General features: G+C 43.1%; 1 protein-coding gene across 5 annotated transcripts in view; it reads right to left on the reverse strand.

Moving 5' to 3' along the window:
- The window catches only part of SMOX (spermine oxidase), a 142,833-nt gene that overhangs the window by 23,721 nt on the left and 99,502 nt on the right, over positions 1-19,610 (reverse strand). For all 5 annotated transcript variants that reach the window (XM_029593407.1, XM_029593426.1, XM_029593416.1 and 2 more), the window contains one exon: positions 6,212-6,385. In XM_029593407.1, the coding sequence (XP_029449267.1) occupies positions 6,212-6,385 (174 nt within the window). The remainder of the gene's footprint in view (positions 1-6,211; positions 6,386-19,610) is intronic.

The raw sequence follows: 19,610 nt of genomic DNA on the forward strand, positions 1-19,610 counted from the left end.
CTGCAGCAATTCAAGATAGGGGTGTACTGCGTCAGAAATTGAAAATTTTGGAAAACCAAATTAAGCATTTAAACCTGCATTTGCTGAATTTCCCTTGAATTCCTTGGGATATACCTAGTGAGCTCTTCAAAAGGTATTTGAGATTCTGCATATGCCAGTGGATGTAATTTTGCCTGTTAAGATCTATTTTCTCCTACTGGGAAATGCAAAAAAGCCCAAGCTAAGAGTCAAGAATTGGCCCAGATATTTATGGATATCTTAGACTTGACAGCTTATTTGAAGATGTCTATTGTAGAAGAATAAAATCACCAAAAACAGATGCCAACTCCTCTCAATATTGACAATCAAAAAAGCACCAAAGAGAAGGAAATAGAATACAATCCTATTACCACAAACCAATTCAAACAAGAGACAATTTCATGGGCAAATGCTCAAAGATTGTAATCTACTGTCTCTTGCCCGCAATGGGCCTCAGGCAGTAGTCAACCTTCTGAGCAGTTCTTTTATAATCATTTATTGTCTCTTGTGCTTCTACTACTAAAAAATATATTATTTTAAAACTCACACACACTTTTCCAAAACTAAGTCCATCTCACTCATATCATATTTCTATGATATTAAGCAGATATTAACCCAGCAATTTTTTGCAAATGAAGTTTGAGATATGTTAGGACAATGTTCTTCTATAGCTGGATGTTTGAGATAGAGATTTGTTATGAGCGAGATGGAATTAGTTTTGGAAAAGTGTGTGTGAGTTTTATTGTATGGTTCTTGTTTTAGGTTAAGAGAATATTGTGTCGATGGTGGATAATAATTATTTCCCCTGAAGAAGACTGTAATAGTCGAAACATGGCCCATGTCGAGTGAAAATTCAAAAATTCGTTCCAATCAAAAATTGGTGGCTGATGAGCATCCGAATTGGCTAAGTATTCTGTTTTCAAGACAGAGACATTAGGTCTCTACTATTTTAATAGATGTATTAATAAAGTATTGTTAAAAAATTGAATATATTTTTTAGTAGCAGAAGCACAAGAGACAATAAATGATTATAAAAAAACTGCTCAGAAGGCTGACGACTGCCTGAGGCCCATTGCGGTTGAGAGACAGTAGATTACAATCTTTGAGCATTTGCCTATGATATTGTCTCTTGTTTGAATTGGTTTGTGGTAATAGGATTGCATTCTATTTCCCTCTCTTTGGTGCTTTTTTTATTGTAGAAGAATAACATAACATAGTAAAGATGGCAGAAAGAGACCAAAACGTCCTTCTAGTCTGCCCAGCAAGCTTCCCAAGGTAGTAACTGCTGCTCTATGTAGGTTACTCCCAGGCTTTTTTATTTATTCCCATCCTCTAGCCTTTAGGGATCCACAGTGTTTATCCCATGACCCTTTGAAATCCTTCACAGTTTTAGGCTTCACCACTTCCTCCGGAAGGGCATTCCAGGCATCCACCACCCTTTCAGTGAAGAAATATTTCCTGACATTGGTTCTAAGTCTTCCTCCCTGGATTTTCAAATTGTGACCCCTAGTTCTACTAAATTGTTTCCAATGGAAAAGGTTTGTTGACGACCATGGATCATTAAAACCTTTCAAGTATCTGAAGGTCTGTATCATATCACCCCTGCTCCTTCTCTCCTCCCCTCCCCTCCAGGGTGTACATATTCAGGTTCTTCAACCTGAATAAGACCACCTACCAGGCCACAAGAACCTTGCAATTATCCAAACACTAAGAAGATCCCATGCCACTGATGCAATTAATAGCAGTGGCTATTCCTTAAGTAAATTTGATTAATAGCCATTAATGGACTTCTCCTCCAAGAACTTATCCAAACCTTTTTTGAACCCAGCTACACTAAGTGCCCTAACCACATCCTCTGGCAACAAATTCCAGAGCTTTATTGTGCATTGAGTGAAAAATAATTTTCTCTGATTAGTCTTAAATGTGCTACTTGCTAACTTCATGAAATGCCCCCTAGTCCTTATAATATTTGAAAGTGTAAATAACCGATTCACATCTACTTGTTCAAGACCTCTCATGATCTTAAAGACCTCTATCATATCCCCCCTCAGCCGTCTATTCTCCAAGCTGAACAGCCCTAATCTCTTCAGTCTTTCCTCAAAGAGGAGCTGTTCCATCCCCTTTATCATTTTGGTTGCCTTTCTCTGTACCTTCTCCGTTGCAACTATATCTTTTTTGAGATGCGGCGACCAGAATTGTACACAGTTTTCCAGGTGCAGTCTCACCATGGAGCGATATAGAGGCATTATGACATTTTCTGTTTTATTAACAATTCCCTTCCTAATAATTCCTATCATTGTTTGCTTGTTTGACTGCTGCAGGACACTGAGCCGACAATTTTAAAGTATTATCCACTATGATGCCTAGATCTTTTTCCTGGGTGGTAGCTCCTAATATGGAACCTAACATCGTGTAACTACAGCAAGGATTACTTTTCCCTATATGCAACACCTTGCACTTGTCCACATTAAATTTCATCTGCCATTTGGATGCCCAATCTTCCAGTCTTGCAAGATACTCCTGAAATGTATCACAATCCGCTTGTGATTTACCTACTCTGAATAATTTTGTACCATCTGCAAATTTGATAACCTCACTCATCATATTCCTTTCCAGATCATTTATATATATATATTGAAAAGCACCTGTCCACTTCTACTCCAGTGATGGTCAAGGTGGATGTCCTTGATTCTGCTTTTCTTTTGATTCAGGAATGTCAGCGCTTATTGCTTATATACCTTTATCTACCTTAGTATTCTCCTATTAATTCTACTCTTCCCCACTTTGTCTTGTGGACTAATGTTAAATGGGAATCTAGTTGCCTGTAATTCTTTTTTTCTTTATATATTTGTTATTTTGTACATGGAATACACACACACACACACACACACACACATCCCTCACATATAGGAATAATCAAAACTATAGTAAACACATGTGTAATGACCAATCATACTAGGCACTTCTGGCCGTTTCAGTCTTCATTGCCCTTTCTATAATTATAGGTCATAGCCAGCAAAATTAGAGGTTTTTTAAAACATTTTCTCTTGCATATAAAATCATAACTTATCTTAATGAATCACAGCCTTGATTAGTCAATCATTCAAAAAAAAAAAAAAAATCATCTGCATCTGCATCAGAGGATCTACTGATGGAGTGGCAACACTTTAAACCATCAAGTGTCCAAATCACTTAAGGTAAAAATTCTCAGACAAATTCAGTTCCATGGTATCACACAACGGTGTGTGTTTCAGCAAACAGAATGGCGTCTCAAAACCCTTTCGCACTAAGCATACTGCATAGCTTCCACATGTGAACAGCTTGCTGACACAGAAGGAATGATCTTGTTTCTCCCTGCTCGTTGATGTACAACATAGCTACCCGATTGTCTCTTTGGATGATGACAATTTTCTTGGACAACTGATTCCTGAAAGCTTTTAGAGCATACTGTATTGTCCTTAGTGCAAGGAAATGTATCTGATGAAACTTCCTAAGCAGACTAAAGACCCTGGTGCGGAGCCCCTCTCAATGAGCTCTCCAGCCCAGGTTGGATGCATTTGTGTTTAGGACAATTTGAACTAAGGGAATCAGCCACCATGACAGAGAGTCCTTTAGAGGCTGGGTGATGTAGTTGCTATCTTAAAGATTCTTAAGTGCTTGATTTCATCGAGATCTTAGGGTCCACTGAGCTCTTCTCATGTGGAGACGTGACATAGGAGCAATGTGCACTGTTAAAAACATGCGGCCCAACTACCTCAACATGTCCCATCCTGACATCTGCTGACTCATCATCTTATCCACAGAGGACAGCAAATATGGCAATCCTTTCTTGTGGAAGAAAAAGCCTTTGCTCAATTTATATTTAGCAGAGCTTCTATAAATTCCAACAGAAATAACAGGCTCAGGTGTGATTTGGGATAACCGATGACAAACCCTAATAACTTCAACACCCCCAGATAGTTTTGCTCATTGATTCGGCAGTACCTCCTTAAAATGTACTTTTGACCAGCAAATTAACCAGGCAGGGAAATACACACACCACTACTCTGTGCAGATGTGCAACCACTACTGCAAGAGATTTTTTTTTAACACATGGTATGCTGTTGCCGAAGGGATACTGGTAATATTGGAGGTGGTGTTTTCCTATGAATCTGAGAAACCTCCTTTGAACTGGATATATTGCTATGTGAGTAAGCATAGCCATTCTTCTTTCTCTAGAAAGAGAATCAGTATGCCAAGGGGAACCATTTTGAACTTTTCCATGTACTTTCTCATAGCCCTGCTCTTTCTGATCAAGAAATACTTGCAGTAGAATTCCCACCTTCTTTCCCTTGGTGGAAGAGGTCATCAACAATGACCTCAGAGGGAGGACAGCTTCTTTTGCAGCAGTTCCTGATGCTAAGAAGCCCAAACACTTCTCAGTGGGCAATTTGGAGGGATATCTAATAGGCATAATATGTTTTCTTTCTTGATTATACTAAGAATCCAATGGTTTCTATATAACCTCGGCCTCCCCGCGACAGATCCTCTGGTACAAATACAGGGACCCAGGCTATGCACTCCCTAATTCAGTCAAAAACCTCATCCCAGGTTTTAGCTGAGATGCTTCCTATGGCTTCTGTGCCCTCTGTTGTCCGAGATGAGAGAGAAACCTGTATTTGATGGGGATGAGGGGGTAGAAGACAGCATCTCCTTTAAGAATAGAGATGTCTTTTTGGTGCCCCACCGAGATACCTCCTGTTTGTGGAGGGTGGGTCTGCAATGGAGGGGGCCTGAAGCGATGCACAGTGGTTTTTAATTTGGGCCATCACTTCCGTGATCTTATCGCCAAAGAGATTCTCCGTTTTGCATGGCATGTCAGCAAGCCTATCCTGAGCAGCCTGTCACAGCCAGGTGAATTTGGAGTTACCAATACTCACTGCAGATATTCTCAATGCCATCTCGAAACTTCAAAGGTCAAACCGACTATGTGTTTTCCACACTCCATCCCATGTCTACTAACGATTCCAGGGTATCATGCTACTGAGAGAGCTGCTCGTACAACTCCTTGACATCTTTCAGAATGTCTTGCATGTACTGGTACTGGCACATGAAGAGCTGCATTAAGCATAGGCCCCTAATAAAAGAAAAACCTGTCCTTCTAAGCAAGTCAAGGGTGTGAGAATTCCTCCCTGATGGCATAGAAGAATGGGTTACAGACCTTTTGGCCTTCTTCAGATCGCATTAGATCACCACCGATTAATACTGAAGCTGTTGGTTATCGAATCTGGCAGCCTTCTGGGCCATGATAAAAATCGCATTTGCCTTGTTATTTATAAGAGCCTACAGTATGGAGGGTGAGGAAGGCTGTGGTATTGGGTAGAAAAATCAATAAGGCAAAATTGAATAATTCAATACTGGATAAAATCCCAATCGATGCAGTCTCGATGCACAGATACTGGTGCAAATCCTGAATGAAGAAATGCAAAGAAACTTAGAAAAAATGGAACGAAAAACAACCTAAAGGAGCTAAAAAGGGAGAATTACTACTTCAAAGCCCCACAAGAAGCAGCTCCAATAGAATTAGGGCACTCACTCCACAGCTGCCGAGAGAAAAACGGAACACTTTTGTAGGCTCTACAGAAAAAATTAGGCTGAGGGGCCCCACATGAGACGTCATGATGTGGATCGGGCTGCATATCCAAATGTCCCAGTCCTTTTCCAGTTCATCTACACCCTGTAGAACTTCACTTACACATTTCAGCCTAAAATTGCGCAGACAATAGACAAGTTCAATTTTGCTTGTGCAAGTCAATTAGCAGGAGGGAAAAAAGTGCATGAGTAAGTCTGATAATGCATAGGAGAATATTTCACAAAATAGCAACTACCACATGCACTTCTGAACCTTGGCCCCAGAACACCTTTAGACCGCTTCTTTTCCCCCCTGGTATAAAGTACATGCAAAACTTGAAAATACACATGTACTCGAAATGTTTATAACATAGCATATACATGATATTTACATACACATAGTTTTATGCATGGAACCCTTTTGAAAAATTGACCTTATAGTGCATTACAAGTGTTCAAATGAAAAGGACCAAAACAATTAAATGAGGTTTTCTAAGATACGATTTAACATTTTTCTTTTTCAATTATATGAAATTTATCAAGTCTTAGCAAAATTTGTACAAAGGGAACCAAAAATCCATACCTTCAGGTATTGCTGGACCATGGCTAGTTTCAGCCGCTTTGTGGTTTCCGTGTCATCTGGATCTGCTTTGACACGTTTGCGCACTACATCCCGGGTAAAAACACCCACGCTATTCTGACTCTCAGCATTAACTGGTTTTCCACTTTGAAAAAATTCCTGAGTCAGGTTATAGACCTGAAAACCAGAAGAGAGAAAAATGAGCAGGAGGGCAAAGTGCAAGCCTTGAGGAACTCACAAATTCTCTATAAACTGAAGCATATTTTTATATGCTTTTATCTCAGAAGCCTAAAATTATCACCCCGTTTACTTTGGCACACAGTATAAACACAGCACAAAAGTAAAATATATAGCAAATAGTAACTTACTTAAAGAAGAGAAAACAGGAGGAAGATGATTTAATTCATTCAAAGTAAATACAAATTTCTCTATCAAACTGAAGATACATTCTTTTATGGAATTATAAGGTCAAATTGAGTCAACATCTTGTGAATACTCAGTGTGATCTTTTTAATACATAGGGAGGCTAACTTTCAAATCTATTCATGTGCAGCATTTGCGTGCACAAGTGGATGCAAGGAGATTACAACTAGCCCTCCAGTCAGTTTTTATTGGATGTTCCTCCACCTAAGGCAGCCAGACTAATTTCCATCATGAATGCTCCTTTCAATCTTTGGTCCAATTCTTTGGAATTCTTTTCCCCTCTCTCTGCGTCTCACATAGGATATAAAGATATTTTTAAAAATATTAAAAACCTATTTATTTAAGGAAGCCTTCAAGTAGTCCTTTTTTGCACCAGCTTCACCCCATTTGTAGATTTTTATAATTTTATTTAAGCATGTTTTGTTAACTTGTCTACTGTCATGAAATTTATTATGTATGTTTTTACTGTACTCTGCCCCAAACATTGGAGGGGCAGGAAACAAATGTTTTTAAATAAATATATATTTTATAAATTGTGTGGCAGAAGCTGCACAGTTTATAAAAAATTACTTATATCTACTCCGAAAGTACACACATGTTTCAGTAAGTGCATACATTGCCAATGCATACTAAGCTTAAAGTAACCGTGACACTGGGCAAATAAACACACAGAATTAAATGCAGAAGCAGGTGTTTTTTTTTTAAATTATGGCATAGTGAGCCATAATTACTTGGAATAACCAGTTCACTGATACCTCCACCAGTTCTCTCAGTCTTTCTCCAGTCCACCTAGATGCTCTACCACTTCACCCACACCTCCCAAGCAAAAAATGAAGTTTATTTATGCAGGTAAAACACTTTTTTACTTGTGGATATCACTTTGAAAATTGAACTCAAAATGTGTCACCTGGGATTATTGCACACCTCCAACTCTTTTCAATATGAAAACATCCTTGAATTTTATTTCCTCTTTCTATCCCAGCTATACTCTGGCTGACTTGGAAAAAAGTTACTCAGATTATACCAAACTGGATCTAGCTCAGGTAAAACAGAAGCCAATATTTTCATGGACATTTCCAATTGGCTTGGCTCCGCTCACTATGGCTACCAGAGAGAAGACAGAGGAAATCTATTACAACATAATAAAAGTATCTGAAGTGACAGATTACTGCTTGTTTGAGATTAGGTGGGCAAATGAGAGATGCTTAATTATATGAGAACATAAGGTATGTCATGCTGGGTTAGACCAAGGTCCATCGACACTGGCAAATACTGGGTAGATCTCAAAAACGTAGATTCATTTCTTGTTGCTCACTCCCATGGATAAGGATTGGCTTTCCCAAGTCTACCTGTCTAATAATTATTTATGGACCTTTCCCTCCAATTCATCCAAACCACTTTTAAACCCCACTATGCTAGTCACCTTGAGTATGTTCTCTGGCAACAAATTCCTATTCTCCTGTCATCTATCCTTCTGATTTTCTAGCTATTGCCTATCCCTTGTCTGTCTGTACAGACAAATGTGTGCATGACTCTCCTTCCAGGATGTCACAGGCAAGCATTAGAGGTGACTATGGGATAAGGCCTTGGCCTCTGCGATTTTGCCAGAACCTTCGCAGATTCAATGTGCCATAGCCATGTAAGACAGTGCAAGGTCTCTGGTGCGAGTCCAAGTGAAATATTAGACCGGGGAACACAATTTTCGTTGAGTTAGATCCGACACTTGTTTTTGACTAACTTTTGACATTTGAATCCAAAAATGACCCAAGTTTTTCTCTATCACATCAACCTTTTAAGGTACAGGATACCCTCCCTTTGTCCCAAAAATCATACAAAATGTACATACAAAGAAAATAAAAGAAAAAAATTACCTAAATATACTGTTTATTTAGAGTTATTTTATTCATACAAAGGCTATATATTGTTACTGTAAGTCAAATTGTGTACAAGTAGTAAAGTTCTGCTACCAAACACATATTAAAGGTAAAAATTTACATTTACAGCTTTTCCGGCAGTGTTCAATCTGTGGACAATCTCGCCTGATGCTCCAACAATAGTCAGCCATCATATGTACATCCCATCTACCCTGATACCGTGCCTTCATGACCTTCAAATCTTGGTGGAATCGTTCACCTTGCTCATCACTGACTGCACCAAGGTTTTTCGGGAAGTCAGCAAAATGGCTATGCAGAAAACGCATCTTGATGCTCATGTTGCAATGAAGCATTTTGAAGCTCTCCAAGAGTTTCTGGACAATTTTGGTGTAATTCTGTGCTTGTGTATTTCCAAGAAAGTCTTTGACAAGGTTTTTGAATGACAACTAAGCATTCTTTTGGAGTTCTAACATTGTCCCGATGAAATGTTCATCTTTAATGAGCTGCCGAATCTGTGGACTGTCAAACACACTGGCCTTTCTTTTCAAACGACAGGCTAGGAAATGGCAAAATGAGATACTTGCAACAGTTTCCTTCAGTTGGCAAAGCTTTAACAAATTGCTTCATGAGACCCAGTTTTATGTGCAGAGATGGGAATATAATGTTCTTTCTGTCAACAAGTGGCTCATGTAGAATGTTTGGATCACCAGATAGCGCACTTTGCAATAAACAGCCTATTACCATAAAACACGCCCCTTTTCCTATCGCATGCGATATTTAGTGCATTTTGATAAATCCAGGCCTAAGATAGGCTGTAGAGAAAAAAACTTGACGTGATAGAAGAAAACTAACTGCAGTTTTGAAATCAGCATGCCTATTTTTAAATCTAAAACAGCTGAAAAATCGAACTCAACAGGAATTATGTTAAAAATTGTTCCCCAGTGTTATATAAGAAGCATAAAAGTATTGAGAAGGAGTAGGACAGAGCGGTGTCTATAGTAATGGTATTGCTGTAAGAAAATGGCAATGAAGTAATAGACTGGTGGACAAAGATGGTCTGGTAGTGATGGCACTACCGTCTGTGAAAGAGAAGCAATCATTGGCTTTTCTAAATGAAGGAAAATGTCACACTGCATGCTACTGCTCAAATTAAATTAAAATAAACCTTTTCTGCAAGACATTCAGCAGTTCCTGTCACTAGTTTATACTGGCAGTTTACTATTTTTGAAGAATGTGCAACTGACTGTATGCATACACAATTGCAGTAAGTGCGCACCATCTTACAGAAATGTAAAACTAGAGAGAGCTGTGGGATGGATGCAAATTTTTTTCCCTATCTTCCACTGTACTTAAGCTGTGCAGCTACAGGTCCCGGCCTAAATTATTCCAAAGAGTAAAGCCAGATGCCATTGTCAACCATGTTACAACATACCGTAATGCAGTTCAACTACTACACACTGATCAATGCCAAGCAGGTAAAGCACTACCAAGGATAGCAAGATTAAGCTAAGAAGCTTACCATTTACCACAGGTGCAGAAATTGACCATGGGCATATTTTCATTACTGATTGTTCTTCAGTCACTCAACTTAGTTTAGCAGTTGGGGGAAAAAAAAAAAAAAAAAAAATCAACCCTCACAACACATGCAAATTTGTGATTGCAGTGGAAAACACATAACAACTTGCACACAAAAATGTGATACAACTGGAACAATCAAGCACAATGAGAACTGTTTCAGCCACTGGAGTCTACCACTGCTTTACAATACCAGATGGAAAAATAGAGTTCCTTACCTGAAATAGGTGTTCTCCTAGGACAGCAGGTTGTTAGTCCTCACACATGGATAACATCATCAGATGGAGCCCGGCACTAGAAACTGACTGGCACACTGAGCATGCCCAGCATGCCACTATCCTCACGTCCATGTGGGGTCCCCCTTCAGTCTCGTAACATAGAATTTACGAAAAAATAAAACAAACAGAGAAGAAACCGAACTCCGCAGGGTGGCGGGTGAGTTTTGTGAGGACTAACATCCTGTTATCCTAGAAGAACACCTGTTACAGGTAAGCAACTCTTTCTCCTAGGACAAGCAGGATTGGTAGTCCTCTCACATGTGTGAATCCCTAGCTACAGGCTGTTCCCAAATACAAGCAAGACTAACACACACCCAACCAAGTGCCAATGGGCACAACACAAGTGGTGTTGGTAACAGTGGGAAACAGCCTGAATCCGAAAAAGGGCCTTAGGCAGGAAGAGTTGTGTTCTACAGCTGAAAGAGATTCCAGAGGAAAGACTGGCTGAAGGAGCTATCGTGTTGGCCATCTCTGTCCAACAGTGAAAGTGTGGAGGGAACTCCACGTTGCAGCCTTGCAGATCTCAGACATGGGGACCACCCACAGGTGGGTGACTGAAGCCGCCATGGCTCTGACAGAATGAGCTTCGACAAGGCCCCCAAGCTGCAGACCTGCTTGCGCATAGCAGGAGATGCAATCCGCAACTCCCAATCAGTTCTTATCGAATGAGATGAAGAGTTGCGTGGACTGCTGGTGGACTGCTGTCTGCTCCAGGTAAAAAGTCAAGGCTCTCTTGCAGTCCAAGGTGTGTAGAGCCCTTTCGCCTTGGTGCAAATAAGGCCTGTGAAAAAAGATGGGTAGGACGATCAACTGGTTCAGATGGAAATCTGTCACCACCTTAGGGAGGAACTTGTGGTGCATACTAGGGGTGTGCATTCGTTTTGAACGCATATGTAAAATGCAACGTAATTTTTTTTTTTAACTTAAAAAAGTGATGAGGCGAAAACGATCGGATTTCCAACTTATTCAACATAGCTATGTTGAATACGTTGGAAATCGCGATTGTTGATCCTAAATAAAAATTTAAACCCCTCACCCTCCTTAATCCCCCCCCAAGACTTACCAAAACTCCCTGGTGGTCGAGCGGGGAGTCAGGACGCCTTTTCTGTATTCCCCCCAAGCTGGCCAAAAGTTCCGGTTGTGTCCAACGAGGGTCCCGGAGCGAACGCGCAGGGAATCACGTGACGTCCGCGTCACTCCGACGTGACGCCGACGTCACGTGCTCCTCGCAAAGGAATACAGGAATGGCGTCCTGACTCCCCGCTCCACCACCAGGGAGTTTTGGTAAGTCTTGGGGGGGGATTAAGGAGGGTGAGGGGTTTAAATTTTTATTTAGGGAATCTGTGCACGTATGGACATAGACTCAACTTATAGAATTCTACATATGTCCATATTGACCGAAATTGACCCCCCCTTTCGACTTATGGACTTATGAACATAAACTTTTTGTCTGCACATCCCTAGTGCATACGCAGAACCATGCTATCATGGAAGAACTTCATGTATAGTGAATACGTCACTAATGCCTGAAGCTCACAGACCCTGCATGCCAAAGTGACCGCAAACAAATACGTGACCTTCCAGGTTAGGTACTTCAGGTCACTGGTGTGCAGTGGCTCAAAAGAATCCTTCATGAATTGAGCCAACGCCACAGAGAGGTCCCAGGACACAGTTGGAGGACACAGAGGATACTTTAGCTGAAGCAGACCTTGCATGAAATGCCCCGCCAAGGGCTACACAGGGATGGGCAAACTATTCACCCCTGGTGGTAAGCCCCAATGGCACTCAGTGCACCCTGATGGAGTTGGTCTTCAAGCCAGCCTCTGACAAGTGCAGCAGATAGTCAAGTAGCTTCGTTGTAGAGCAGGAGAACTGATCCAAACTGTGCTGCTCACACCATACAGCAAACCTCCTCCACTTCAGTCCATAAAACTTCCTATGGAAATTTTCCTGGAAGCTACCAGGACCCAAAACACATCGTCCGACAGGTCAAGAGGCTGCAGAATTAGCCTTTCGACATCCAGACCGTTAGGGACAATGCCCTGAGGCTGGGATGGTGCAGCCTACCCTGATCCTGTGTGACAAGGATCAGGGAGGTCCCCAGACTGATTGGGTCCCTGACAGAGAGATCCTACAGAAGGAACTAAATCTTCCTCGGCCAATGAGGATCATGGTTCCCTTGTCCTGCCAGAACTTCAGGATAGTCTTCATCACCAGAGGAAGTGGAGAATATGCATAAAGGAGGTCCCTGCTCCAAAGGTGGACAAAGGCGTCTGTGGCTCTTTAGCTGTCCCCCCTGTATAGGGAACAGAATTGTTTCACCTTCCTGTTGCAGAGGGAGGTTAAGAGATACATGTCTGGGGTTCCCCAGAGGCAGAAGATCCGTTTCACCACCACCAGATTCAGGGACTATTCGTGGGGCTGGAAGGCCCGATTGAGGTGGCCTGCCACCACATTCTACATGACTCGGTGTAGCATGCCCTGAGACTGAGCCCATGACCAAATCTGAACCGCTTCCTGACACAGGAGGAACGATCTTGTACCTCCCTGTTAGTTGATGTACCACACTACCCCCTGGTTGTCGGTCGGGATCAAGACTGCCTTGTTGGACAAGCGATCCTAGAATGCCCAAAGCACATAACGAATCACTCGAAGCTCCAAGAAGTTGACTTGGCACTGAGCTTCCGGAACAGACCACAGACCCTGCGTGTGGAGGTCCTCCACATGGAAGCCCCACCCCAGGATTGACATCCGTGGTGAGTACAATCTGGGAAGGAGGAGACTGGAAAAGAACCCCCTGTTCCAGATTGGGCAAGCTCTCCCACCAAGACAAGGAGGCCTGGAGCGGCAGAGTAACACTGATGCACACATGGAGGTCCTGGGTGGCTTGCTGCCACTGGGACCACAGGGACCATTGAGCCCTGCGCACATGGACAGTGGCCACCATGTGACCCAGAAGGCGGAGCATGACGTGAGCGGAAACCCACCGGGTCTGGCGAACCAGACTCATGAGATTGCCCGTGCAAGTGCCCAATTGTTGGGCAGATAGGCTCTGGCCTGAGCGGTGTCCAGCTGGGAGCCGATGAAGCTCAACTGTGGTGACAGGGTCAGTTGGGACTTCAGATAGTTGATGACAAACCCAAGGGATTCCAACACCTGAATGGTCAAGTGCAGAGACCGAAGCGCCCCCACCTGGGAGTCACTCTTAACCAGCCAGTCATCCAAGTAGGCACCTGCACACCATAGATGGCAGAGGTGTGCTCCCACTGCTGCCAGACACTTTGTGAAGACACCAGGGGCTGGGGTTAGGCTGAACAGCAACACCCTGTATTCGAAATGCCTCTCACCCATGACAAACCAAAGATACTTCCTGTGGCTGGGGAAGATTTTGATGTGGGCATATGCATCCTTAAGATTGAGGGAGCAAACCCAGTTCCCTCCTTGCCAAAGGGGAATCAGGGTGCCCAGAGAGACCATTTTGAACTTTTCTCTTTTTAGAAACTGGTTCAAAGTTCTCAGGTCCAGAATAGGATGGAGTCCCACTGTTCTCTTTGGAATCAGAAAATAGTGAGAATAGAACCCCCTCCCTTGCTACTGCAACAGTACGGGTTCGACTGCTCCAGCTGTTATGAGGGCGGCGAGCTCTGTCAAGAGGATTTCCTGATGCGAGGACCGACCTGAAGAAGGTCCTGGGGGAGTGTCCACAGGAACACCCAGAAAATTGAGTCAATACTATCGACGAACAATGGATAGGTCCAAAGTGACACCAGGCCAGTGGTCCACAAAGAACCGCAGCCAGCCTCTGACTGGAGGGTTTGGCGTAGAGGGTACAATCAATTGGCTTATGCTCCCCCATAGCAAGTCAAAACCCCATAGCGGGACTCGGCTAGGGCACCGGCTGAGGCCTGGAGGTCCACTACTGTCTGGGGCAGCTCCTAGAACTCACTCGTTGAGCTCAGGCACGGGCAGCCAGAGGATATTTCCTCTAGCAGTAAAAGGACCTCTGCGAGCACCACTGTGAAGATTTCCTGGCAGAGGACAGAGGGTCCAATGTACTGGCCGACAGACTCTGGAGGGTTTCATGGTGATCCTTCAACTGAACCACGACATTTCTTGGGTGACAGTGCATGGGAGGTCCGTGAGCTTCTCGTGGACCTCTGGCCAGAGATCTGAGGCTCGGAGTCAGGCCATTCTGCAGGCACCAATGCCTGCCATTGCCATCCTAGCAGACATTTCAAATGCATCATAAGTTGAGAGCACCTCGTGCTTGCCACATTCCAAGCCTTGCTGGACAAGAGCCATAGAAGCATCCTGCTGCTGCTGGGGCAGACACTCTGATTCCTGGACTTGCTTCCAGAGGTTCTGAGAGTACTATGTCATATACAACTGGTAGGAAGCAATACGGGCAATCAGCATGGCGCCCTGGAATAACTTTTTGCCCAGCGCATCCAGTGCCTTATGCTCTCAGCCTGGAGGGGCGAAAGCATGGGTACAGGAACGCTTGGCTTTCTTGAGCGCAGACTACCACAACAGACTGATGTGGGAGTTGATGCCTTTCAAACTCCAAGGCCTGCTGCACCAGATAAGATAGCATCTGCCTTCCTGTTTACTGGAGGCATGGAGATGGGGTGTTCCCAAATTCTAAGGAATAGCTCCTTGAAGATGTCATGTCAGGAACAGCTATCACTTCCTCAGGGGCATCCTCAAACTGGAGAACCTCCAGCATCTTATGCCTGGCATTCTCTTCTGTCAGAAGTTGGAATGGAATGGTTTCTGCTATGGCCTGGACAAATCCCGCAAAGGTTAAGTCCTCAGGTGGGCACCTGAGCCGCTCCTCCAGAGACAGGTCTGAGGGAAGATCCCTGGAGTCCTTGGACTCTGAGGTATCATCCCCCCCACGGGTCATACAGGGCATCTTCTTCACTAAGATCATCCAGTGACACCAGTGGAGGGCCCCTACCCAGACCCCTCAGTTTTGGCACTGAGGGCACCGCAGGCACAGAGGTCCCAAAAGGACCTGGAAACTGGACCAGGGAACGCCAGTCTTGGAACCAAGGGCCTCAGTGGTGCCGGGGGCTGTGCCAGGCCCTCCTCGGAGGAACACACAATGGGAATTGCCCCGGATGGAGGAGGCAACGATTGCTGCGGCTGCATGGGGAGGATGCCAAGAAGGACATCGAGGCACTTCAGCAGCAAGCCAACATCAAGGGTGTAGGCTCTGGCACCAATGGAAGTACTGGTGGGGTCGGCAGCTCGATGCCCTGAAGGACTCAGATCACCACCAATTGCACTCGACAATCCAACTCCTCTTGGAAGTCCGCTGAAAACAAAATGGTCGGAGGAGGTATCACCAGTTCGCCCTCAGAGTCCCGAGGAAGATTGGTGCCTGGCACTGACATCTGTGGGGAATGCCTGTTACTCCCGGGTTCGATAGAGGTCAATGCCTCCTCTCCACGGGGTCACTTCGGGAGCATCACAGCTGGTGCCAGTACTGACCCGAGCCCGGTGCCATGCGAAGACTGCGACCACTGATGATGCTTCTGTGACTTCCCGTGGTCTCGACCTGGTCTTTCCCCAATGCCAAGGAAGATGGGGATGATCCCGACATCCTGGAGCGGGAAGATACAGATGATGGCGATCTCCCACCCCCTCTCTCCAGAGGGGGCCCCAGAGGGGGGAGTGGACAGCAAGGGCTCGGTGTCCATTGGTTCCCTGCGGCCTCTTAGAGTTGACGCCCCTGTTGCCAGAGTTGAAGGTTCAGATTTTTTGGAAGCGAAGAGCTTTTTCATCTTGTCCAACCGGGCGTGGACAAGATGGAGTCATCTGGTCGCAAAAACGACACCCCCGGACATCATGCGATGCCCCCCCCCGGCAGAGGATATAAACCTCATGCAGGTCCGTGATGGACAAGGTCTGTGGACACTGGGGGCACCAGCGAAAACCCAACGCCATAGCAAAACATACCTGTCCAGCGGACACAGAAAGCGAGACACACAGGGAATCGACCGCAGAGAAGAGAAAATAAAAGCTTACCGTGCCACTTACTAACTATCTGGCAGAGGGAAGGAGAACCTCAGCGCAGGCAAAGTCGAAACCTACAGATTTTGAAAAAAACACTGCAAAGAAAGCAGAGCTCCACAACTATGAGAAGATGGCAATGTGGAAAAGAAGAGACTGAAGGGGGACCCCATGTGGATGCATGGATAGTGGCATGCTAGGCATAACTTTTCCGTGCCGGGCTCCATCTGATGATGTCACCCATGTGTGAGGACTATCATCCTGCTTGTCCTAGGTTCACTGTTTCTTCAGCTCCATTCAAGTTATCCAAAATGTTCTAAAATAAATCATTTCTACTGCACATATCAGATGTATGCAGTGCTGTATTGATACATATGATGGTAATTTTATAACCCTGTGCATAAATTTGCTGACAAATATGCACCTAAGTTGCAACAATTTTCAAAGCGGACTTACATGCATCAGTCTGTTTTGAAAATTATCACAACATAACTACACACTTGCAATTAAACCTGTTTTTTTTGTGCAAATAGGTTTCCTGAGAGAGAGAATTTATATGCATACTGTTTAAAAATCAAAAGTATTTGTACAAGTCCCAACCTTAAATCAAAAGCAGATTGTGATAAATTGCAGGAAGATCTTGTGAGACTGGAAAGTTGGGCATCCAAATGGCAGATGAAATTTAATGTGGATAAGTGCAAGGTGATGCATATAGGGAAAAATAACCCCTGCTATAATTACACAATGTTGGGTTCCATATTAGGTGCTACAACCCAAGAAAGAGATCTAGGCGTCATAGTGGATAACACATTGAAATCGTCGGTTCAGTATGCTGCGGCAGTCAAAAAAGCAAACAGAATGTTGGGAATTATTAGAGAGGGAATGGTGAATAAAACGGAAAATATCATAATGCCTCTGTATCACTCCATGGTGAGACCGCACCTTGAATACTGTGTACAATTCTGGTCGCCACATCTCAAAAAGGATAAATGCGATGGAGAAGGTACAGAGAAGGGCTACCAAAATGATAAGGGGAATGGAACAGCTCCCCTATGAGGAAAGACTAAAGAGGTTAGGACTTTTCAGCTTGGAGAAGAGACGGCTGAGGGGGGATATGATAGAGATGTTTAAAATCATGAGAGGTCTAGAACGGGTAGATGTGAATCGGTTATTTACTCTTTCGGATAGTAGAAAGACTAGGGGGCACTCCATGAAGTTAGCATGGGGCACATTTAAAACTAATTGGAGAAAGTTCTTTTTTACTCAACGCACAATTAAACTCTGGAATTTGTTGCCAGAGGATGTGGTTAGTGCAGTTAGTATAGTGGTGTTTAAAAAAGGATTGGGTAAGTTCTTGGAGGAGAAGTCCATTACCTGCTATTAAGTTCACTTAGAGAATAGCCACTGCCATTAGCAATGGTAACATGGGTACTTGCCAGGTTCTTATGGCCTGGATTGGCCACTGTTGGAAACAGGATGCTGGGCTTGATGGACCCTTGGTCTGACCCAGTATGGCATTTTCTTATGTTCTTATGTACCCAGCAGATCCTCAATAGTTGATCTATTTCTTATATCTCACTCCCAGGGGATAAGCACTGTCTAAGAAATATTTATGGATTTTTCCTTCAGGGACTTGTCCAATCCTCTTTTGAATCCCACTATGTTAATTGCTTTGACCATACCCACTGGCAATAGATTCCATAGCTTGACTGGGTACAGAGTGAAAAAAATACTTCCTATGATTTGTTTCTAGTTTCATGGCATGTCTTCTAGTCCTAAAAAGGTAAATAACAGTCCCTTATATACTCATTCCACCCAACTCATGATTTTATAAAAACTTCAATCATATACCCTCTCAATTGTCTTGTCCAAGCTAGAGAGCCCTAATCTTTTTAGCCTATCTCCCTTATTTTTGCTACTCTTCTCTGTAACTTTTCTGTCTGCTATGTCTTTTTTGAGATAGGGCGACCAATAACTGCACACAATACTCAAGGTGCAGCTGCCCTATGGATCTATATAAAGGTATTATGATATTTTCAATTTTGTTCTCTAATCTTTTCCAAATAATTCTCAACATTCTATCTGCTCTTTTGCACACTGAGTCAATTTCAAAGTATGGTCCACAACATCCTTTCCTTGGGTGGTAACTCCTAACACAGAAACCAGTATCATGTATCTGCAGTTGGGATTATTTTTCCCTACATGTATTACTTTGCACTTAGCCACAATAAGTTGCACCTACCATGTAGAAGTCCAATCTAAGTCCTTCTGCAGTTCTTCACAATCTGTTACTATTTTAATGATGTTAAACAATTTTGTATCTGCAAATTTGGTCACCTCACTTGCTCCTTTCTCCAGATTATTTATTAATATGCTAAACAGCAGAGATCCTAATACAAAGCCCTTGGGTACACCACTAATGACCCTTCTCCATGTGGAAAATTGACCATTTAGAATTACCCTTGTTCTGGATCAGGCAGACATCCGAGTTTGCCATCCAGGCAGCTAAACTTTTTCTCCAATCAGTCCTCAAGACAAAGATTCTTTAAGTTTGAAATTATTTATTGTACAGGTAAATTCTACTTACAATTGTTGCATCTCAAACATAAGCCCCAAGGCAAAGATAACTGGAGACAGGGTAGCAGTAGAGAGAAGGGAGTCTTATGTTGCAGGAGTTGGTTTATGGTAGAGGTAGGAAGCATGAGGGATATGAGGCTGATTTAGTCTTCAGACGAAGGCATTAAGACAGGGGTCAGGAACCTTTTTGGCTGAGAGAGCCATAAACGCCACATATTTTAAAATGTAATTCCATGAGAGCCATACAATATGTTTAAAACTAAATACAAGTAAATGTGTGCATTTTATGTAAGATCACACTTTTAAAGTACAATAAGTCTCTGAAAATATTACACCAGGCCTTAAGACACCAATACATCTCCTATTAGGAAAACGGACCAAGTCAGGCTGCTATAGAGTCCTACACAGAAACTACACGCCAGCAGAAAACATCACCTGAATCACGTGCTGTCCCTCACCTAACATAGAATAAAGAGACCAAAACGCATAACAAGAAGCATGCAGACAAAAACTGAATTGGAAACTGCAACAAGCCAGAGTCTCTGTATGCAGTGTAACAAAGGAAAAAAGAAACATCACACATCCTTATAAAACAAATCAAGAAATATAAAATCATCAGCAGTAAAACTGTACTAACAAAAAGAACATATTTCGAAA

This window comes from Rhinatrema bivittatum, chromosome 1 (genome assembly GCF_901001135.1).
Source record: "Rhinatrema bivittatum chromosome 1, aRhiBiv1.1, whole genome shotgun sequence".
Classification (NCBI taxonomy): Eukaryota; Metazoa; Chordata; class Amphibia; order Gymnophiona; family Rhinatrematidae; genus Rhinatrema; species Rhinatrema bivittatum.